At 43.8% G+C, this 23,690-nt stretch overlaps 1 protein-coding gene across 4 annotated transcripts in view; it reads right to left on the bottom strand.

Annotated features, from left to right (window-relative positions):
* Positions 1-23,690, bottom strand: part of CCZ1 (CCZ1 homolog, vacuolar protein trafficking and biogenesis associated) — a 36,664-nt gene that overhangs the window by 10,880 nt on the left and 2,094 nt on the right. For 3 of the 4 annotated variants that reach the window (XM_069983823.1, XM_069983822.1, XM_069983821.1), the window contains exons 2-12: positions 18,573-18,663; positions 14,018-14,115; positions 13,710-13,803; positions 12,633-12,707; positions 12,082-12,129; positions 10,455-10,538; positions 9,800-9,975; positions 6,683-6,764; positions 4,490-4,551; positions 2,716-2,827; positions 336-369 (exon numbers count right to left, since the gene is read on the bottom strand). In XM_069983823.1, coding sequence (XP_069839924.1) covers positions 336-369; positions 2,716-2,827; positions 4,490-4,551; positions 6,683-6,764; positions 9,800-9,975; positions 10,455-10,538; positions 12,082-12,129; positions 12,633-12,707; positions 13,710-13,803; positions 14,018-14,115; positions 18,573-18,662 — 955 coding nt within the window. In that variant the 5' untranslated portion in view covers position 18,663. Of the gene's footprint in view, positions 1-335; positions 370-2,715; positions 2,828-4,489; positions 4,552-6,682; positions 6,765-9,799; positions 9,976-10,454; positions 10,539-12,081; positions 12,130-12,632; positions 12,708-13,709; positions 13,804-14,017; positions 14,116-15,028; positions 15,182-18,572; positions 18,664-23,690 lie in introns of those variants that run through there. The other variant, XM_069983820.1, reaches the window with a different exon arrangement.

Raw genomic sequence — 23,690 nt, 5'->3', positions numbered from 1 at the left:
AGCCCATACAGTCACTAAAGGACCATGATCAGCCCAATGCTGCTGGCATAACATAATACGTTTCGCACCAGCTCTGATAAAATTTCTCTACTGTTTTCACCATCTCCTATGTTGCTTGGCAATGTGCGAGTTACGACTTGGCAGGGCAACAAGAGGATGCAGCCTCTTAATACCTTAGTAAAAGCAACCCAGCATTTGTTTCCAGGAAGAGCAGAGACACAATATATATCGACCATTATCTTGGCAGAGTTCCTAGAAAACTATGGCAGCCGTATAAGTAATCCTTGTGTAAGGAGAGAGTATACCTAGAAATTTATAGGAAGGATCATACTCACCATCAATCATGAAACAGACGGAGGCACTCATGGCCTGAAGATTGGAAAGAGGGAAAAAAAAAAAGACATGGGGATTACTCTATGTACGTCTGACAAACCATCTGTTATCCCGCTACAGGCACCGTAACAATTACATCTTCATTACACACAAAGCTGTCAGGGGAATCTCTGTTGTACTTTCTAAATTTATCGTAAGAGGAAATAAAAGCTTAGGAGATCCCCAGGAGTCGGCTCCTCTGGCAGCTCATTCATGCTCATTGTCTAGACAGTAATGTCACTTGGACTCTGGTGAACTACAGGACATATAGTACGTCATGGCTTTATTATCCTACTAGACCAGCCTGCAGAAAACCTGCTCAGGTTCTCCCAGGGTATAAAGTGTAAGGACTCAGTAAGTGTTAGGGTACTATTACACAAAGCGATCATTAGCCGTACTTGGCAGATTACTGGCTGTTTCAGCAGAGAATCGTTTCATGTAATAGGTCATGTTTTAAATCAACGATCAGCGCCATGAACAGTGTTGGCTGATCATTGATTTAAAGCATTATCTAAAATCCTGATAACGATTCCTTTTCTTTGTAGAACATATGTCCTCCATTGCTAGAATCTGACTCCATCAATCCCCTATTTATCCATAATCCTGTGGTTAACCAGAATGACAGTTTCATACATACAGTTAAAAAATGCCATACACTACTGGGGTCATATGAGAGAAATCTGCAGTTACATTAGAGGTAGAATGGATAAGGACCCCGAGTTGGATGGTGATTTGGATCCACGTAATACAGGAGATTAAGCAATCTCATAGAAACTTTCTGTCAAGTCTGCCTGCTAAAGAAAATCCACACTGTTCCTGAAAGGTAAATCAAGTCTTCTCTATTACCTCTCATCACCCATACTGAGCAGCTGTCCCTTGGGACTGGCCAGAGAAGTAAGAACAAGGAAAACCTGTATGTGTACTAATAGCAAACAGCCCATAGAAAATAAAAAATAGTTGTGTCCAATTGAGAAGACTAAAGAGCTTAACAACAGTAAAAAGGTCCCGAAATATCACCTTGTCACCATTCTGAAGAGTTAATTGGGCTGATATGGTTCCCAGGAGCGCTGTATAAAGCTCCTGCAGCAGATGCGGGGCTCGGAGGGATGATTGACAGGCAGAGAGGCCAGTAACGGACCTCTCTGCCTGTCACTCATCCCCTCCGAGCGCACTGACAGGCAGAGAGCGGTGACTAGACACTGGCGGGGAGCTGCGCAGATGACTACCTCCCCGCCTCTGCCTATCATGCGCCCGGGGAATAAAACTCATTTTACTCCAGTATAAAGCATCTGCAGCAGCCGTGGCCAGTACGTGGCGCAGCTGCTGCAGGAGCTTTATACAGTGCTCCTGGGAACCATATCAGCCCAATTGGGCTTATTGGTTACCTTTATCCTAACAAAATCATGTACATTTATAAAATCTCTTTAAACAGGTATGCTTTAAAGGGATACTATCAGCAGATTAAAAGTATCTATCCGGCTGTCATGTCCCTATAGAGCACAGGGAGCTAAGGGTAAAGGTAAGTTTCTTACCTTCATCCTCTGAACCATTTTTGTGTACTTTGTAGTTTAATCCATATGCATTGGGGGTGGGACTACCAATCTGCCCCGGCCGGCCTGCCCCTTCTAATGAATATTGGGGAGGGTACAGTAGTGTTACCCCAGCGCTCATCACTGCAGAGCCAGAGAAATATTTATTAGAATGGACGGGTCAGCTGGGGCGGATCACTGGTAGTCATTCCCAGAGTTCACTAAGCTACCTTATTAGCTCATGGATTAAATGTACAAAGTACATGAAAATGGTGTTGAGGATGAAGGTAAGAAACATACCTTCCTCCTCAGTATCTCAGGCACTATAGAGACACATCAGCAGGTTAGGTTTACTGTTTCCACTGGATATCATATTTTCCCACCATGTAGATAGGCAATATGTGATGCATTCTTTTGTGCTACAATAAGGGCTTATTCCCCTATTCCACAGAAGCTACAGAGGGGGAAGCCCTGTAATGGAGTGTTTCCCTGCCCGGCATGACGTATCAGTATCATGCCCGGAGTGGGGAAAGTGTCTGAATCTCTGCTGCACTGGAATGAAGCAGCCACAAGGCTCTGTCATTACAGTGGTGCGAAGAATCAAACAGTGTCCCCGCTCCCATCAATACCATGCCTGGATAGGGGAAACTCCATGGCACTGTAATGAAGCAGCCACATGGCTCTGTCATAACAGTGCCGCAGAGAATTAAACACCTTCCCCGTTCCCGGCATATTTATACAGCATGCCGGGCGGAGAAACACTCCACTGCAGGGCATCCCTGTCTACAATACGTGATCAAGCAAGACATGTCACCTTGTAAACAATGAGATGAAGCTCTTCATACGTTTTATCCGTATTAACAAAGATCTTGGGAAATCTAAATTTTGCTTCAGGATCATGGAGGTTTAAAGGTCCAGTAAGGAACCTGAAAATGAAAGCAGGTGACAGATAACAAAGTCTTTATATATATCATCAGATAGCAGGGGGACAGATAACAAAGCCTTTATATATATCATCAGATAGCAGGGGGACAGATAACAAAGCCTTTATATATATCATCAGATAGCAGGGGGACAGATAACAAAGCCTTTATATATATCATCAGATAGCAGGGGACAGATAACAAAGCCTATACATATAGCAGGGGGACAGATACCAAAGCCTTTATATATATCATCAGATAGCAGGGGACAGATAACAAAGCCTATACATATCATCAGATAGCAGGGGGACAGATAACAAAGCCTTTATATATCATCAGATAGCAGGGGGACAGATAACAAAGCCTATAGATATCATCAGATAGCAGGTGACAGATAACAAAGCCTATACATATCATCAGATAGCAGGGGGACAGATAACAAAGCCTTTATATATCATCAGATAGCAGGGGGACAGATAACAAAGCCTTTATATATCATCAGATAGCAGGGGGACAGATAACAAAGCCTTTATATATCATCAGATAGCAGGGGGACAGATAAAGTCTTTATATATATCATCAGATAGCAGGGGGACAGATACCAAAGCCTATAGATATCATCAGATAGCAGGGGGACAGATAACAAAGCCTATAGATATCATCAGATAGCAGGGGACAGATAACAAAGCCTTTATATATATCATCAGATAGCAGGGGGACAGATAACAAAGCCTATAGATATCATCAGATAGCAGGGGACAGATAACAAAGCCTTTATATATATCATCAGATAGCGGGGGGACAGATAACAAAGCCTATACATATAGCAGGGGGACAGATAAAGCCTATAGATATCATCAGATAGCAGGGGACAGATAAAGCCTATACATATCATCAGATAGCAGAGGACAGATAACAAAGCCTATATATATCATCAGATAGCGGGGGGACAGATAACAAAGCCTATACATATCATCAGATAGCAGGGGGACAGATAAAGCCTATACATAGCATCATACTTCCTATATTTTTACTATAATTTCAGCAATTACATCAGTGGCACCCAACCTGTACCTTGGGAAGCCCCCCATGTGCCTCTTCAGCTGTTGTTGGCTACACTTACAGTACTTATGTGCACTACAGAGGTCACAGCATTACTAGAACCTGGTACATTGATATCAATGGTAGTTACCACTAGACAAAAAGTCATATATGGCTCAACACCACCTGACTTTGAAAAGGGGAAGGGACCATTGGATTACATGATCAAAATAACATTATAAAAGAGCAGGTTTAGTCCCTGAGACTTTCTGGTCTCCGCTTGTCACCACTGCTTGCTTGTTCCCGAGACCTGTTGTCCCCGCGAGATGTGCCCACCTAGCCAGTCACTGACTAAGGAAGGACACAGCTGTGGCCAGTGATTGGCTGATAGGATACGAAAACACATCAAAGGAACCAGGATGAAGCAGTGATGAGCAGGGACCATGAGCCAACACAGCAGCAGCTGCAGGGGCTTACTGGTAAGTGAGAATCAATTGGTTCTTATTTTCACACCACTATATATAATTTTTTTCTAGCCACAGACTACCCCATTAAATGTAAATGTAAAATGTAAAAGGTAAATGGTACAGGCGGTTGTAAATGAAGGCAGGAAAAGAACTGTACCTCCCATAGTGCTGTAGATTTCCTGGCATTTCAGGGCGCAAAGGAGAATCTCTTCCTGCCAGCTATAAAAACAAATGCACAATAATCATACAGCTGTGACTACCATGTAACACTACTATTCATACATACAGCCTATGACTTAGGGTACAAACACACACACCGTATACGCAGCGGATTTACTGCTGCGATACGCAGCAAATACGCAACAGATTAGATCTAAATAACTGAACACAGCATCAAATCTGCTGCAGATCTGCTGCGTATCTGTTGCGTATAAGGTGTGTGTGTTTGTACCCTAAGGGTTGCAGCTGCCTGAAGCACATGGATTGTGGATATCATATGTTGGTTTTGATCCCATGTTCCTGTTGGATGCTCTTTTTATGCTTAAAGGGAATTTTCTATAATCCAAATGAAAAAAAAAAAAAAAAAGGGATGGCAAAGTACAGACCCCCAGTGTCACAAAACAGCATGCTTGATCTGTGGGGGCTCCTTTTAAAAGGGAACCAATCAGCCCAACAGGGCTGATATGGTTCCCTGAACTGCTGTATACAGCGCCTGAAGCAGCCGCGGCAGGGGCTGTATACCCAAAAGAAAGGACTTTAATCCCCGGGCCCGTGACAGGCAGCGGCAGGGAAGTAGTAATCTGGGCGGCTCCCCGCCTGTATCTAGTCACCGCGGTCTGCCTGTCAGCGAGCTAGAAGGGATGATTGACAGGAAAAGAGGCCAGTAAGGGACCTCTCTGCCTGTCATTCATCCTCTCTGAGCGCGCTGATAGGCAGAGCGCAGTGACTAGATACAGGCGGGGAGCCGCCCAGATTACTACTTCCCTGCCGCTGCCTGTCACGGGCCCGGGGGATTAAAGTCCTTTCTTTTGGGTATACAGCCCCTGCTGCAGCCGTGGCCGGTACATGACGTGGCTGCTTCAGGCGCTGTATACAGCAGTTCAGGGAACCATATCAGCCCTATTAGGCTGATTGGTTCCCTTTAATGACAGAATGTATTTATATTATAAGAACACTCCTTAAAAAAAAAAAAAAACGAGCTGCCTTAAAAGGGGTCCTCCACAGGGGAAAAAATTTATCAACTTAAATCAAATGGTGTCAGAAATTTACAGAGATTTGTAAATTACTTTTATTAGGAAAAAAAAACCCAAAAAAAACAACGTATCAGCTGCTGTATGCTCTGCAGGATATGGAAATGCGGAAAATGCTTATAAAGTGCTTCTTTCCCTACACTTACTACTGCATCAAGGCTTCACTTCCTGGATAACATGGTGATGTCACTTCCTGGATAACATGGTGATGTCACACCCCGACTCCCAGAGCTGTGCGGGCTGTGGCTGCTGGAGAGGATGATGGCAGAGAGATGCTTAGTGTCCCCCCAGTGCCCTGTGTCCCTCAGTATCCCCCTGCCATCATCCTCTCCAGCAGCCACAGCCCACACAGCTCTGGGAGTCGGGTCGTGACATCACCATGTTATCCAGGAAGTGACATCACCATGTTATCCAGGAAGTGACATCACCATGTTATCCAGGAAGTGAAGCCTTGATGCAGTAGTAAGTGCAGGGAAAAGACACTTTATTTCATGCATTTCCCGTAATAACTGTATATTGGTGATTTGTATAACTTCTGGGGGGCAATACAATACTTTGATAAATTTTTTTGCCCGACTTCTTTAGGATAAGGTTTCTACATCAACAGGGATCAGGCATCAGAATTAGGTGGTATTATATGGGCTCACTGTTGCCCGACTTGTTTAAGGAACCAATTACATGGCTTTGTCATTGTGCAAACAGGGGCACACCAACAACCACCGAATTGCTCATGTGATCCTTTATTCTATCATTTGACAGTGGCACATCCCCCATTACACAGGACGTTGTGTGGGTCAGCTGATGGACAGGCTGACCACTGGGCTAGCTTACCATCTGTTCAGCAGATATTTGCCCTGTGTAATAGGGCCCTAACACACTGAAAAGGCTGAAGAAGATTGAAAAACACATGGCTAATTACTTCAGTAAACAGCACCACACTGGATAATTGGCCGTGTCTGTTACTGCAGCTCAACCCCAATAAGTGAATAGGCTTATGTTACAGTATTAGTTACAACCCATAAGCAAGCGCGGTGTTGTTTCTGGAAGAAAGCAGACATGTTTTCCTCCTATAACTCTCTTCATCGGATCCCAGCATTTACCTCAGGCTCTGTGTGTCTTGGGAAGAGTGATGTAGTGAGGTATTTGTACAATATTTGCATATCTTCTTGTTCCAATCCACTCCTGTCAGAAAGAGCACAGTCCCGTCACATATAATCTTTAGGTGAGAAGATTCTACGTTGGTTTAAAGGGCTACACCAACATGCGCTGAATTTTAATTTTCTTTAGATGTTTTTCCCCGAAATCATTTCACAGTGGTGATAAGGTAATGGAGACCAAAAGGTAGGAGACACACAATAAGTGTTTAGTTTCTCTATAGCACCCCCACAGGGGACATGGAGTATTGCATGGTGCCCATTCAAGATCAATAAGAGGTCAGGACAGGACAGGTCCTCCAATGGAAGAGACACTCTTTGTCGCCACTGTTTACTATGGCCAAAGGATGAAGATCCTGAAGAGAGGGCTACCCTCTATTAACCCACAAATCCCTATGAGAGTGAAATAAAATAAACAAACCCTTTAACAAACATAACAGCTCTAGAAACTGTTGTGAAGGGAAGATTCTCAGATGATGCAAGTTTTATTAGTTATTCTAACGCCTCTCAAACAAGGCCACCGGCTTGCAGCTTTATTTATATCCCGATACAGCATGTAAATGAGACACACTATAGTATGTGCAGAAATCTGAGCAGGAGATCTACCATCTGAAACCAGAGCCTGACAGAGCCCCAGTGCCGAGTGTTAACAGGGAATGGCAGAGCTAGGAGGGTGGCGATGACAGCTTTGACTGACAGGAACACAAGGACTTGTTTCCCTAATATTTTCCCACCATAAAAGAAAAAAAGGATGGTATGGATATTTTACATTCACATCAGTGCAGCAAAGGGGATCAAAAGGAAGTTAACAATAAAAAAATAAAATAAAAATCACATCTATTAACAATTTAAAGGAACACTCTCTGCAAAACTGATCCACTGTGCCCTGCCTAGTGCAGGATCTAATGTGGATGCTGAATAATATCAGCACCATCATCAGGGAACATGAACAGACCCTTACACTCAGCATTGTTCGTAACATGGATAGGGCTGTTATAACCACTTGACATTGCCACATGCTTTACACTGTATATTTAAAAAAAAAGTCTTAATGTCATAGGTGCACTGGATAGAGACCCGTACTGCTCCCTGCCCAACGCGTATTATTAATCAAAGGCCGACTTCCTCAGGGATCTTATTAATTTTGAATATGGAAGTTTATTTATAGTCATTGAAATGCTGATAGGATTTTAAGGGAATAAGTGAAGCATCAATTCTCTGAAAATTATGTATATTACCTATAGCTATATATGTTGTTATAAAATCACTCCTAATGTTACAGTCAGGTATCTGTTACACATTAAATTGTCTGTCGCATATCAAAGAAACATGTTAAAAGTTTTGGTTATGGTCGGGGTGTTCAAACTCCCACCAATTGCCAGATTGAGGTGGCAGGAGTTTTCAGGACAGGACAAGCTCCATATAGAGCTCTTCTGGGTCTGTCCTGTTCAGCAATAAGTGAGATGGAGAGAGAAGCACTTTACCAAGTGCTTCTCTGAACGCCCAGAACCTAACCGATAAAAACTCTACATATGTCAAATGTTAGCATTGACACTTTAAGATAATTATTCTCTCTAGTCTAATGTGAAAAGTGTCCTGGTAAGGAGTAATTTGTACTTTATGTCCTAAGCAGAACCCCCCTCCTGCCTGGGGTTTATACAAGGAGACTGCTTTTCTGCTTTCACAAGCAGGTCCTGAGGCCAGCAGCACATAAATAGAGGATCTGCTATTACCAAGCTGTATGGCCATGATGAATGCGTCTTCACAGTGACCGAACCCCTTTAGTTTAGCCTACAATGATGTCATCCTGCAGACGCCATCCGTAACCTACACCCATCCCTGTACTATTAATGAGCTGTAATATATTGGTCTTGGAGGGTGAGGCTGACAGATGCACCCAGCCACTCAGCAAACAAGATACAATACTAGAAGCCGATAAGAGACACATCTCCTCCGCTCTCTCCTTTCACACCAATTTACACCCAGCCATAAATTATTACTACATTTTATCCCTTTGCAGAAATGGGACACATGACCCATGTAGATGAGATGGGTACAAACAGGCTGTTATTTCTATTTTGATCAGCCGCAGGTGGTGCTATATATGCCGACCTACCGCTGTGAAGTTATATTAGAGATGGTGACCATGAGAGGCCCTTCACTAAGCGGGAGACTTCTCTAATGTGATCAACTTGCTCCCCCTACTGGCTCCACTGCAATAACAACCTTTACCTAAAGGGGAACCATCAAGTGCCTGCTAGGTATGTGACCCTCTGCCTGGCCACTCTCCTTTACGGACGTTTCTGCCATGGCCCTTAGGAGAGCGTGGCTTTAGTGGCTGTGAGTGCACCCAAAACCTGTCCCACCTGTTCTGGCTCAGCATCTCCTACTTAAAGCTACTCCGCACACTGGATGATGCCTGAGAAATAGGGGGGAGGGGGGGGGGGAATGTCGCAAGATGGGTGGGCAGGGGATGTGGCAAGACGGGGAGGAGGCATGGCCTCTCCTCATGCCAGATAAACCATGATTCATGCCTTCTCGCAGGAGATTGTTTTTTTTTTTTTTTTAACAGTGACACTTTAACAGGCATGCCTAGCTTAAAGGGATTTTCCAGGCAAAATATTTCATGAGTCACTGATCAATGGAGTGTAGACACCCAGCACCTCTGTCAATCAGTTGTTTGGTGCCCGCACTACACAGTAAATGGGGTCTAAAGCAGATGTCTCCATGCACTGTGTAGTGGCCAGATGTTCACTTGACCAGGAGCTGAGCTGCAGTTACACAGTTCACAAAGACAAACTGCTTCCAGCCCCATTCATTGTGTTATGTGACTGGTGGTGGTGCTGGGTGTCAGCACCAAGCCAGTCTATTTTGCCTACAAAACCCCTTTAAGAAATGCTGGGAAGATTTCAGCTGTGAAGCCTGCCAAATTGTAAATGCAGCTCTGTACAGTAATACAGAATCAATGCAAAATCCAAAAGATAATGTTTTTCCAAGCCCAAATCCACATATTATGAGAGCTATATGCAACAGGTGGTGGTAAACATGGTATCAGACACCTACCAGATGAGCTGGTCATTGTACAAGAAGGCCGTATACTTCACAACACTAAGGCTTTCCTCCACTCGGTTAATGAACGACTGAATTTTCAGGTACGTCATCTTATCTAACGGAAAAAAACTGATGCCGCTAAACACGTCGAGCAGGTCACATGACTGTAAGTGCAATGTCTGTAAATACTGTGGAGAGAAGAAGGCAGGCACAATTCAGCCAAAGAATACAGAGGTCAGCATCTCATATTCTGTGTTTGTTACTCAGCAGGTATAGTACACCGTGACTCCATTCACTCTGTATGAGACAAGCTCAGCGCTCAGCCATCTTCACAAGTCCCACAGCAAGTGAATAGAGCAGCGGCTGGGCGTGCACACTGTTGACCCATATACTTATATACTTTGGCTGGGTTCACACTGTATCTGTACATTCATGAAATGAACATATTCACTAGCTGACTATTTGCCAACCATTGAATTGAATGGGCCCCATTAGGGGTATGCCCTTGACTGATGTACACGTGAAATGCACTGTGAACCCAGCAAAAGTCTTTGAAAAGTTGTCCCAAAAACCCTTCTGAGTTAGGACAACTGTAGGTTTATATACAGTCAGTGTCATTCCTGCATGGATTTACTGACCTACTACCACAAAATTACATTATATTTACCCGAATAAAGAATTTCTCCAGCCTGTCTTTTAGCTGTGTAACTCCACCAGCTTCCATAGCTTTGTTAAAAGTGCCATTGAATAGCTAAAACGGGGGGAAAAAAAAAACAGATGATTATACCTCCAGGTACAAGGAGCAAGGGCAACAATTTTTGTAGGTTATGCTATATTCTCCCTCTCTCTGTATAAACTCTATTATTACATACTAGAATAGGAATTAAAGGGATAATCTGACCAATTAACAAATTCCCAAATAAGCATAAAGTGAAAGCAATCTAGACAAGCACTGGCATGTGTACTATATGGACTGTTAAAGAGGAGTTTCAGGAAAAATTAACTTTCCCCTATCCACAGGATCGTGGGAAAGTAGGAGATCGCGGTTGCTCCGTCCTCTGAACTCCCACCGTTCTTCGTATCGGGCCCTGGCTTCTATGTAATGAATAGAGCTTGGTTTGGGCATGTGACCCGCGGCTCTATTCAATCCTATGGAGCCGACAAAAAGAGCAGAGTACATCGTTCTTCTGACGTGCTCCGCTCTTTCAGTCGCTCCATAGGAATGAATAGAGCCATGGGTCACGTGCCATACCAGCGGCTTTATTTATAATCCAGTACCTGGGGCCCGATATGATTATCGGTGGGCGGTACAGAGGATGGATCCTCCGTGATCTCTTACTTTTGCCATATCATGTGAATAGGGGAAAAGTTAATTTTTCCTGGAAACCGCTTTAAAGGAGAAGTCCGCTAAAAATGTTTATGAAAGTTTTGTATTGCCCCCCAAAAGTTATACAAATCACCAATATACACTTATTACGGGAAATGCTCATAAAGTGCTTTTTTCCCTGCACTTACTAATGCATCAAGGCTTCACTTCCTGGATAACATGGTGACGTCACTTCCTGGATAACATGGTGACGTCACTTCCTGGATAACATGGTGACGTCACTTCCTGGATAACATGGTGACGTCACTTCCTGGATAACATGGTGACGTCACTTCCTGGATAACATGGTGATGTCACTTCCTGGATAACATGGTGATGTCACTTCCTGGATAACATGGTGATGTCACAACCCGGCTCCCAGAGCTGTGTGGGCGGTGGCTGCTGGAGGAGGATGGCAGGGGGACACTGAGGGACACAGGGCACTGGAGGGACACTGAGTATCCCTCTGCCATCATCCTCTCCAGCAGCCACAGCCCGCACAGCTCTGGGAGTCGGGTCATGACATCACCATTTTATGCAGGAAAAGAAGCCTTGATGCAGTAGTAAGTGCAGGGAAAAAAACACTTTATGTGCATTTCCCATAATAAGTGTATATTGGTGATTTGTATAACTTTTGGGGGACAATACAATACTTTAATAAAAATTTTCGCCAGACTTTTCCTTTAAGCACAGACCCTGTGTATTCTATAAAGATGCTCTAACTGGAATCTTATAGGCACGTCTAGTTTATGGGCCCCGAGTATTTGCCTGAGAAAACCGGAGATAAAAAATTACTGTAGCCCTTTACTTTCTCCCTGCTAGATAATTATATTAGATAGAGAGGTAGCTAGTAGATCCAACATATAAATACAAGCCACAGAATTATAGGGAACTATATAATGGATGAAGCTGTGTGTAGACTACTTACCTTATACATTTTGTAGCATTGCTTCAAGACTGAGGAAAACACCTTGTCCTTAAGTATATTAAAAAAAAAAAAAAAAAAAGTTAAAAGAGGTCTATAAAGGTATGTCTCTGGATTAACATCCCCTTATTTTAACGTTAATGAAACTTGACTGATTCTTCATTATTTATGTATTTCACTGTGTAATCATACAAAAATAATAAAATATAATGTATGATGTAGGATGAAGTCTGTAAGTAAGATTCCTTGTGATGTACATTCTCATATACCTGCACTTCTGAATCTCTCATGCTAAGCAATGTTTCCTCACTATCAAGGCAGGTTTACAGTGAAATAGAACATTAGATATATAGCTGAAGGCAGATAACACTATACACAATAGTTCATAGTCACAGCCCCCTCTTCCTCTCACTGCATAATGACCTCCACACAGGTCATAGAGCATGCCCACAACACTCTCCAGAAGTCAATGATTCATCACCATGCGACAAGATCATATATATATATGTATATACATAAAAACACACTCAGAAAGGTAACTATACTATACCTACCTGTAACTCATCTTCTTGATATTCTAATACAGCTTTGCCATCTTTATGTTTTTCTATAACTGGATTTTTTACCACCTAAAAAAAAGTAATAGTTAAGAAATACATTTTTTTTTCAGTAAAAAAAATACTTTTGGGAATGGGGAATTGGAACATTTTCTGTCCATCTTTATGCAAAACATTTATCAATGCTAAAAAAAAGGAAAACAATCCTTTACATAATCTGCCCTAATAACAGCAATAGTTAAGCAGTGTGAAGTGCTGCCTAGTCCGCAGTCATGTGATGTGCAACTGGAAAGGAACATAGTGGTGATTTTATATTCCTCCCTGGAGATTCCACTCCTAATGGCTATCATTCATCTGCCAAGATCTCAGTGCTGTAAACACCTAAACAAATCTTGGAATATGTATGATAAGTATAAACCAGAATACAGAATTATACAACACCCATCATGCTGGTACATGTTATCTGTGAATCAACCTTTTATCCCATCCATCACATTTACTAAACACCAAATAGCTGCCCATAGGCATAAGATAGTTGTCCGTGCTGGCACACACTACCAGCATAAGAAGAAATACTGAGATGCTATAACTAAATTATTACGATCCAAAACTATGGATTCCCCAAGATGTCCACCTAATATGTCTAGTGACAGTGGTCACACGTGCTCAGTCCCACCCGCTGGATCCTTTTGTACACAGGTAGCAGAACAATACTTGCTAAAAATGGGTGCACTAAAAGCAGCTTCTTCTCACTGGCGTTGGGCACATTGGCCCAGATGTATCATCTCTCCAAGAGAAAACTGGGACATATTTTTTTACAACCTATGACAGTCCTTTATGAGAAATGAAGGCTGAGCTGGAACTGGTTGCCCTCTGTTGGAGACAACAATATGTCTGGATTGATAGATCTGGGCCACTAAGTTAATATTCTGAAATGAAATACAATAAAAGGACTCTCTGCTGCCACCAATGTCAGTATTGGGAACTACAAGGCTGCAACTTCTTGAGTTTTGTATGGATACAAATATAAATTAAAAAAAAAAAAAAAAAAAAAAAAAAAAGGGTTAGTCTTACCATAACCATCCAAAACCCATCTTCAGGCTCATGAAAGAACTGTCTGTTCTTCTGTGTGTGTAATGACTGTGCTGGCTTTGTTGGGTTAAACGTCCTAAGGACAACACAATATAGAAAATTTATCATGGATTACTGAACCATTCTTCCTAAAAACTAGTGACATGCTGTACCCAAGGATAATAATATCCAGTGATGCCCACTGGCATTACATGTATGATACAGATCGCCCCTACAATCTATGCCCATCATGGCCGCCTCTATGACCACACCCATTTGGATTATGAAAAATAATGGATTTGCTCTGTTACCTAGTAAACTGTACTATTGCTTCACATAAGCCGACATTTTTAATTTTTTCATTTTTCTCAATTTCATTGGGATGGTAAAAAAGAATCTTTTTTTCTTCCTGCATTAAGAAAATATAAAAGCAAAAAAGGTTAATATGGCCACATAGGGTATACAAAAAAAGGTCAAAAGATGTAAAAATTTTAGTAACTGAAAAGGCATCCACTCTTTAGATCTACAGCGCTAATATAAATGTGTTTCCATGGTAACAGACTACAAACAAATCCTTTGTAGTCTGATACCACAGATACATTCCCTTCCACCTGTTTCCTACGTCTGGCTAACTTAAATGTTTTTTAGCATAAAGTGAAATAATAAAAAAAAAAAACAGTTACATTTTTTTAGTCTGCATAGGAGCTGCGGACATAAAATTATTAGAATTTATAAAGGGGTGCTCCAGAGAAGAAAAATGGTTTCAATCACCTGGTAACAGATTTGTTTATTTTTTAAGAACTACTTCTATTTGTCTTAAGTCTTCCAGTACTTATCAGCTGCTGTATGCCCTGCAGGAAGTGGTACATTTTTTTAAGTACTACACAGTGCTCCCTGCTGCCTCTGTCCGTGACAAGAATGGTCAAAAGAGAAAGAGGTTTTCTATGGGATTTGCTACAGCTCCGGACTGTTCCTGTCAGGGACAGAGGTGGCAGCAGAGAGCACTGTGTCAGACTGAAAATAATTCACCACTTCCTGCAGGACATCCAGCAGCTGATATGTACTAGAAGATTTTTAAACAAAAGTAATTTACAAATCTGTATAACTTTCTGTCACCAGCTGATTAGAAAACAGTTTTTATTTCTCTGGAGTTCCCCCACACAGTCGCATCAGATCCTGAATTTCATCACAGAACCCAAGCATCAAAGTCTTATGTAATTCTGTAATGAATCCGTCCACAGTGACTATGATCAGTAAATCAAATTACATGACTTCCTGCTTGCTGACAGATGATTCTGTTATCCAGCTCATATTAAACTCACAAGGTTTCCCCCGTTGTATACACAAGTATTCTTCTTTTGTATCTGAATAAGTTTGTCAAGGCAACAATGTGAAGGGTGATCTAGCCAAAAGCATTTTGTAAGCTTGAACTGTATTAACATATACAAAGTGTAAAACATGTGGCCTGGCTTTAACTATATACAGTTTTTTTTTTTACATGAATATTTTTCAACACTAATGAGAGTGTGAACAACCTATTAATGGACAGTATAGCACTCACTGTGCTAAGGAACATCCTGATAAATGCTTAAAGGGAATCTGTCACTAGGTTTATGTTGCCTCAAATGAGGGCATCATAAATGTGACAGAATTGTTGAACAGATCAGTGTAATACTTACATTGTTCAGCCGTTCTCCTAATATGCAGGAGAATAGGATTCTTGCCAAACATCCCCCCACCCTCCAGCTGCTGATTGACAGTTGCCGCCTATAGACAGCATGGATATATAACTGCCAATCAGCAGCTGGAGGGGGGAGTTTGCTGGTGCTCATGGATATCCAGGACTACTGAGCTCACACAGATAATGGAGAGGACTAGTTATTGTCCACATTATTAAGGAGGATCTCTCTAAATCAGCTGCACAGAACAATGTAAGTGATGCATTATTCTGTTCAGCTTCTCTGTCACTAGTTTATGCTACCCTTAGGGCCCTATTACACAGGGTGATAATCTGCCCCAACAGGCTGATTCGCCAAACTATTAATCCATGTAATAAAGACTAGATCAGCCCAAAAAACAATCATTTTCCGATTGTTGTCTTTTAAAGATGTTTAAATACCATCTGACGTGCATAGCTACTTGGATGCACCCTCGAGACTGCCTAGAAAACATAGATACAGCCATATGTCATAGGCTGTATCCATGTTTTCCAGAACTTCAGCAGCCACCGCTAATCAAATGCTGTACCGATTGGGTTTGGACAAACCTGAGCATGCTCGAATTCTGCTCAACCCTAAAGGGAATCTATCACTAAGGTGATGCTAGCCAAACCAAAGGCTGCATGAAACACTGACAGGCTCTGTTATCACACTGACTTATGATTCCCTCATAGTCATAGATGTGATTACAGCTGGCAACAGGGCTCCGAGTCATCAGGGTGGTCAGTCGGCCTTGACTGACAGGAAGGGTTTTCATAGGAAAATCTGCAATGTAGCCCCTTAACAAGCATCCATCACTTTTCACAGTTTTGTTTTTTAATTATCAACTTACAAAAGTAAAGGGACTTTAATAGAAAACAGGAACAGAAAGCAAATACTTTATTGTACAATTACCCATACTGCACATTTTTTAGGAAGGGAAAGAAATGTATTCATATATTAAAACACTGGGGGATAGGTAGGTGACAGCTGTGTCATGCCCACCGCCACCTCTGCAGATGGGAAAGTCTTAAAAGTGTCACTGTCATTATAACTTTCAAAATCTTAATCAACAATAGATGTAACATAAAGCAAGTTTGCAATTTACATTCTTTTTTTTTTTGTAGTTATCATGGAAAACACGGCACTTCCTGTTTTCTAACTCTTTTTTTCCTCAAAAAACAGGAAACAGTCAGAAAACAGGAAATCCTGTGTATCCCTGGCCATCTGAGCGCTCACAGAGAGAAGACAGTCATGTGACTGATGGAAACAATGAGCCGTGACTCTCTGTACTGGCCAGAATTCCTGTGTTTAGTCTGTCTTTTTAAACCAGCACAAGTCAGAAAATCTGCCTTCTAGAGACTGGACCTGGATTTCTGGTAAGTACAGCTTTGTTGTACAGCAAGATAACATAAAAAAAATATAAATGTATATTGCAAACTTGCTTTATTTCACATTTTACTGTTGATTTAGATTTTGAAAGTTATAACGACAGTGACACTTCAATACATAGCCCAGGTCATGCTGTAGATGGGCGAGCTACAAGATTTGCGCCTATTTACATGGCTCGAGGATCTTGTGATACTGTCTCCTGTGTCTTCCCCCGTGCAATAGCAGCTGCTGCACATTGCAGATATAACTATTAGTGGTGTGTGTCATCTTTTAGGTGAAAAAGCATTTTATTTAGTGGAGCCGCCAGGATGACAGTGTCACTGAGGTCGGGCTTCTTCCAGTTCCCTCTCCCCTTCAATGATCATGGTGGGTCTAGATCCTGAATCCCCCAGTAATCATCCAGTATAGCCCAGCAAAGATGCAGGTCCCAGCTTAATTCCCCAGTGAATTCACCCACAAATAAATAGGTGATCCTGAAACATTGGGGCCCCCAAGCAATGACTTGTATGTTGTGACCCCTATGCCCGAATTATGGCCATAAGCACTGGTTACAATACAACACCCACATTGTAGACACATCCTAACCATGTAGCAGTGCCGACATGGTTGGTATAATGTAGTATAGTACCAGTGAGTCATATTGTATTTATGTTTGCAGTTTCATGACTCGCATATGTAGATCTAATATTTAGCACTTCCTTTTCTTAACTAAATATGGCTCCCGACCAAGACTCAATGCTGCACGTGGCTCACAGGCTACAGAAGGTAACCATAGGCGGATTATAATGAGGGCAATCTGGGCTACCGCCCGGGGCATATCGCACCAGTGGGCCCAGTGAGATTGCCCCCATTATCATAATGCCGCCGCACACCTCTGCCCAGCGTTGCGGTCCTTCCAGGGATCCAGTGCAGCTCTCCCCGCTGGCAGGTGACATCACTTCCTGGACGCACACAGATGCGGAGGAGCGGAGACCAGAAGAGGAGAACGACATAGCTCTTTATCTCCAGGAGAATGAAACACTTCTGGGGAGCGATGTGACAGGTGAGTTTACTTTTATCATTTTGTTTTTCACATGAACGCTGCACAGCAGAGGGGGCTCTTCATGGGGGGTGCTACAGAGGGGGCTAGTCATGGGGGTTGCTACAGAGGGGTGGCGCTAGAGAGGGGGCCAGTCATGGGGAAGCTACAGAGAGGGAGCCAGTCATGGGGAAGCTACAGAGAGGGAGCCAGTCATGGGGAAGCTACAGAGAGGGAGCCAGTCATGGGGAAGCTACAGAGAGGGAGCCAGTCATGGGGAAGCTACAGAGAGGGAGCCAGTCATGGGGAAGCTACAGAGAGGGAGCCAGTCATGGGGAAGCTACAGAGAGGGAGCCAGTCATGGGGAAGCTACAGAGGGGGCTATTGTATATAGAGGAATTCTACACAGAGAGTACTATTCTATATAGGGGGATGCTAAACATGGCCACAGCAAAGCCCTGCATTTATAGTTCACATAGCCTAAGGTCATGTTTTATAGCTCCTGCGGACAGGGTTAGTTGGGGCGTGGTTAGTGAGGTGGGGGCAGGGCTAGAGGGGGTGTGGTTAACAGGGGCCCACAAATTTCTAAACTGCCCGGGGCCTATGGTACCCTTAATCCGCCCCTGGTGGTAACACATTGCCACGCCATGTTCTTCCAAATGAAAGGCATCTAGACAGGACTCCCCACGATGGCAGCCATATTGGTTGTCACCACGTGTTACCATAGATACAAGGCAATCTAGATTACAATAAACTTACCTCTCCTTCTCTAGGACCAAACTTGGGGTTGTAGATGAAGAAACTTTGCAGAGATGGGGGATAGTGCTTCTCCTGCACGGCAAAGGCCATCCTGTGGAGACAAGGCTTCAGTCATAAGATGTCTAACACGTCTGGTTTTATAAAATCAGAAAACAAATCTGGTTCCTCAAAAAAATGAACCACAGATGTATCTCTAAGACAGATGGGAAGAAAGGAGGTTTCACTGTAAGATCTGAGACATGAGAAGTGTGGAGGACATAAAGCAGTTATTAACCCTTTCACACTTTGTACTATACATGTAATGGTATTAAAGGTTTTCCCCTTATCATGACCTCCAGCTTGCTAGGTACAGAAGGCGGTGAGGCCCAGTCATCGAAGCATCGTAGTGATCTATCCTTTAAAACTGTAATGTTATTTATCCTGCTTGGTGAACGCTGTAAAAAAAATTACCAAAAAAAAATAAGCAAAAAAAATGAATAAAAATGATCAAAAGATTGTATGTACCGCAAGACTGCTACCAATAAAAAGTGCAGGTCCTCCTGCAAAAATAAGCCCTGACACCGCTTCATTGGCTTGGAGGTAGTAAAACATAAAACAAACTGTATAAACTGAGCATCACCAGAATCTTACTGACCGGCAGGATAGAGATAACCGCGCAGTGTACACAGTGTAGAAAAAAAGAATGGTTGAAATTTCTATTTTTACCTCCCCATAAAATGTAATAAGTACTGATCAAAATGCCATATATACTCCAAAATGGTACCAGAAACTACAGCTCGTCCTGCAAAAAAAAAAAACAACAACAACCCTGACCCAAAAAGTTATAGCTGCCAGAATATTGGGATGCAAAAACAAAGGATTTTTTACAGGATTATCCCAAGATATTTATGATATATCCAAAGGATTGATTTTAAATGACTGGTGGGGGTCCGACGGCTGTGACCCTGACTGATCACAAAAATGGTGGTCCTGAATGCCCCTCAGGTAATGGAGTAGCAGTATCACACACTATGGGACTGCCCAGGATAACCGGGGCGTCATGTTCCACTATCTTATCAGCTATCATCCAGTAAGACCTCTGAGCGTACATAACCAGCGCTTCACTCAGAGGGCACCCAGGACCCCTATACTTGTGATCGGCGGGGTTCCAACAGTCCCCCAGTGATCACTCAGCACTAGGGATGGTCCGAACCGAGTTCGGTTCGGGTTCGTAAGAACCCGAACTCTCGGTAATGATTCCCGCTGTCTGCTCGCTCCGTGCAGCGGGCGGATCCAGCCGGAGGACCGCCTGGAAAACTGGGATACAGCCATAGCCATAGGCTGTATCCCAGTTTTCCAGGCAGTCCTCCCGCAGTATCCACCAGCTCCACGGAGCGGGCAGACAGCGGGAATCTGATGCCGAGCCCGAACCCGAACCTCGGAGAGTTCGGACCATCCCTACTCAGCACCAATCCTATGGTTGGTTGGTATATTGAAATCTTGGAATAACCCCTTTAAGTTTTTGTATTGTGTAAATGTAAAATAGAAAGAATATAGAAAACACATTTTCAAATAAGGCCTAAATTTATCGGGTGTGCACCCCTTGTTGCAGAAGTAAGGGAAAAAATACTGCAGTGAATTTAAGCTCTGCAAAACATTTGTAGTTTGGGGCGTCAATGTTTACTATACCCCTAAATAAATTCCTCGAGAGGTGTAGTTCACACAATTGGGTCACATGCGGGGGTCTCAGGGGTTGTGCATAAGCGACATGGTGCCTTAAATCGGTCCAGAAAAATCGGCACTAAAAATGGCCCTAGGTTTGTCCTTAGCTTGGACATGTACAATGCGTTTGATTCAGTGTTTGGCTTTTCCGAATGTTCCATTACTATATCGTTTCCCAACTTGTGCGTGTACAATGCTGGTTGGATCTAGTTCTGAAAAATCATACAGATAAGAGGAGAAGATACTGGAACTACAACAGAACAGTCTTTTGACCAGCACCTGAATAAAGGAGCGCTGCAGTGGTGCTAGCTAGATCACAGCTATTATCTGACAAGTTTCTCCCCTTTAAACAACTGAGGTCCTTGCACAACCTTCCCACAAACCTTCATTACCTGCTGTTAAAGTGATAGTCACCCCCCTTTACTCTCACTTCATTTCCTCTGTGGACAGTGTCACCTAGGCGGTGCTTCCTCACTGGGGAGAGGGCACAGCTGCTGAGAAGCCCCGCCTAGGTGGCACTGTCCACAGAGGAAATGAAGTCATTTTAATGCAGAAAGAAGACACAGAAAAGAATTATACAGGTTTATATCAAATGTGCAGCACCTGAGCTTGTGGATGGTGCAGAGAACCGCACATAAAGTAGGGGTATGTTCACACTGAGCAAATCCCACCTGTCTCAGTGTCATAGTCCATCTATGGGAGAGCGCGTGTTCCTCCGCTGCCACGGCTCTCCGCTCAAAGAAGTGACATGAGAGGAGAGGAAAGGGGAGGAAGCGGACGCGCCCGTGCGCCCTCTCATTCACTCACTACAGGACACTGAGCACGGCCGGATTCCGCCATATTTGCTCAGTGTGAACATACCCTAAGGGAGGGAGGATGACGGTATCCCTTTAAAGTTCAATTTGGCTCCCTCACCCTAACAACAGAATTCTCCAAACCTTAAAATGCTCTTGGGTGCTGCAGACCTGCCCAAACTGCTAGCCCAAGCCTATGGATTGTTGCATCACCATCTGACAAGGCTTATGTTGCCTAGTTGGGGGGGGGGGGCATTCCCACTCGTATCGCAGACTGCTGGACGGAAGTGGAGCATAGCTTCTACCCCACGGCTGGGTCCTTTTTGCATGCGGTCTGTTTTCTCCTATTCTGTGCCCGTCATGATAGGGCCAGTTCACAATCATGAAGCTGGCAGAATTCCGCGGTGGAACCCCACCTTCTTCAGTGTGACTCTATGAGAGGGCTCGCACACCTTAGCTCTCTGCAGGTCTTCACTTAAAGAATTGACAAGTCAATTCTTTGAGCGGAGAGCGATGAAAGCGGAGGCATGCTAGCCCTCTCATAGAGAAACAGAGTCACACTGAAGCAGGTGGGGTTCCGCCACAGAATTCTGCCACTTGAACTGGCCCATAGAGTGGAAAAGCTTAGACATCCCCTCACTCTCTCACTGGATACAGTTGGTTAATAAACTGTTTCCCCTTTACCAGGTTTTATATGAGAGTAGGATGTGTCCTAAAAAAATCCAAAATATAAGAATCCATTGGCTAATGCTGGGTGTTACAGCTGTCTAATGATTACATATAGTGTCTTGGCTCTGGGACGTTGTGAGACAGGGGTTGTGGGTTTCTCCGGCTGGGGGGGTGTGGGGGTTGCCTTTGTATGTGTGTGTATTATGCGGTATATTTTTTTCATTCTAGGTGACTTGCAAACTGCAATAAATGTATGGATAGTCTCACTACTTATATAGCTATGCAGCCATGTAATCAGTTTGGACATACTTTCTGACAGTTCCCCTTTAAAGTGAATGTATCATTAGGTACATTCGCTTTTGGTTTTGCACATGAATAGAACGTCGCCAGCGTGGGGAAGCCAGTGACGCTGTCCTTTTTTCAACTGCGGCCCGGTTCCCGCGCACACTGTGCCTGTCTATTACTGTCTATTAATTGTCTATTAAGCTTTGGAGGTGGGCCGGCCCGCCCCCAGTGGAGGAAACCCCGCCCCTCTATGACACGGCTCCATTAGAATCAATAGAGCAGCGTCATTAAAGGGACAGGGTTTCCCCACGCCGGCGCCATTCTATTCATGTGCAATACTTAAAGCAAATGTACCTAATGGTACATTCGCTTTAAGTATCATCCACCCTTTGCTTTCTTTCCTGTGAACCACCTAAAGTGTTAAAGGGAACCAATCACCCAGAAAATCAATGTAAAGACAAGGATATGTGCTGATAGATCACCCAGCACACTTCCCAAATATGCCCCTGTAACCTCTGTGCCCCCCTCAATTAGACAGTAATCTTACTTTGTTCAGGTCACGCGCTGTATGTAAATTTTTGCTAAGTAGTCCTGGTGGGCGTATGTAGTCCTGGTGGGCGTATGTAGTCACGGTCCGGGGGCGTATCTAGTCACGGTCCGGGGGCGTATCTAGTCACGGTCCGGGGCTGTAATCACGCCCAGAGGGGCGTGATTCGGAGGCTTGCGGTCCAGTGGCGTCATCCGGCGGCTTGCGTTCCGCGTCGCGGCCGCGCCGACGTGTTCGGGAACCCGCGCATGCGCAGTACGGCGGGAGACGACGCTGACGTACTGCGCATGCGCGGGTTCCCGAACACGTCAGCGCGGCCGCGACGCGGAACGCAAGCCGCCGGATGACGTCACTGGACCGCAAGCCTCCGAATCACGCCCCTCTGGGCGTGATTACAGCCCCGGACCGTGACTACATACGCCCCCGGACCGTGACTAGATACGCCCCCGGACCGTGACTACATACGCCCACCAGGACCGTGACTACATACGCCCACCAGGACTACATACGCCCACCAGGACTACATACGCCCACCAGGACTACATACGCCCACCAGGACTACATACGCCCACCAGGACTACATACGCCCACCAGGACTACATACGCCCACCAGGACTACATACGCCCACCAGGACTACATACGCCCACCAGGACTACTTAGCAAAAATTTACATACAGCGTGTGACCTGAACAAAGTAAGATTACTGTCTAATTGAGGGGGGCACAGAGGTTACAGGGGCATATTTGGGAAGTGTGCTGGGTGATCTATCAGCACATATCCTTGTCTTTACATTGATTTTCTGGGTGATTGGTTCCCTTTAATAAAGTGTGTAAATCCTTTCATGAATTGCTTGAGGGGTGCAGTCCGTAAATGAGGTGATTTATTGGGGGTTTCTACCATACAGGCCTTTCAAACCCACATCAGATATATTCCCCCTATAAATATTAGATGAGTGGGGGTCCTGCAACCCTCGTGGTCAGCTGCATAAAGGGGCCATGTTGCTTATGTGAGGGCCCCAGCCTCCTCTGTGTTTACCCTGTCCCTTGCACATACTGTACTATTCATAGTTTAGTTGCAGGCAATCGCAGTGTTGTCCCATTCACTTGAATAGGAAACTGTGC

The sequence above is a fragment of the Dendropsophus ebraccatus genome, chromosome 9, assembly GCF_027789765.1.
Source record: "Dendropsophus ebraccatus isolate aDenEbr1 chromosome 9, aDenEbr1.pat, whole genome shotgun sequence".
In the NCBI taxonomy this organism is placed as follows: Eukaryota; Metazoa; Chordata; class Amphibia; order Anura; family Hylidae; genus Dendropsophus; species Dendropsophus ebraccatus.
The sequence above is the reverse complement of the archived record's forward strand: the minus strand, read 5'-3'. Positions and strand labels throughout refer to the sequence as shown.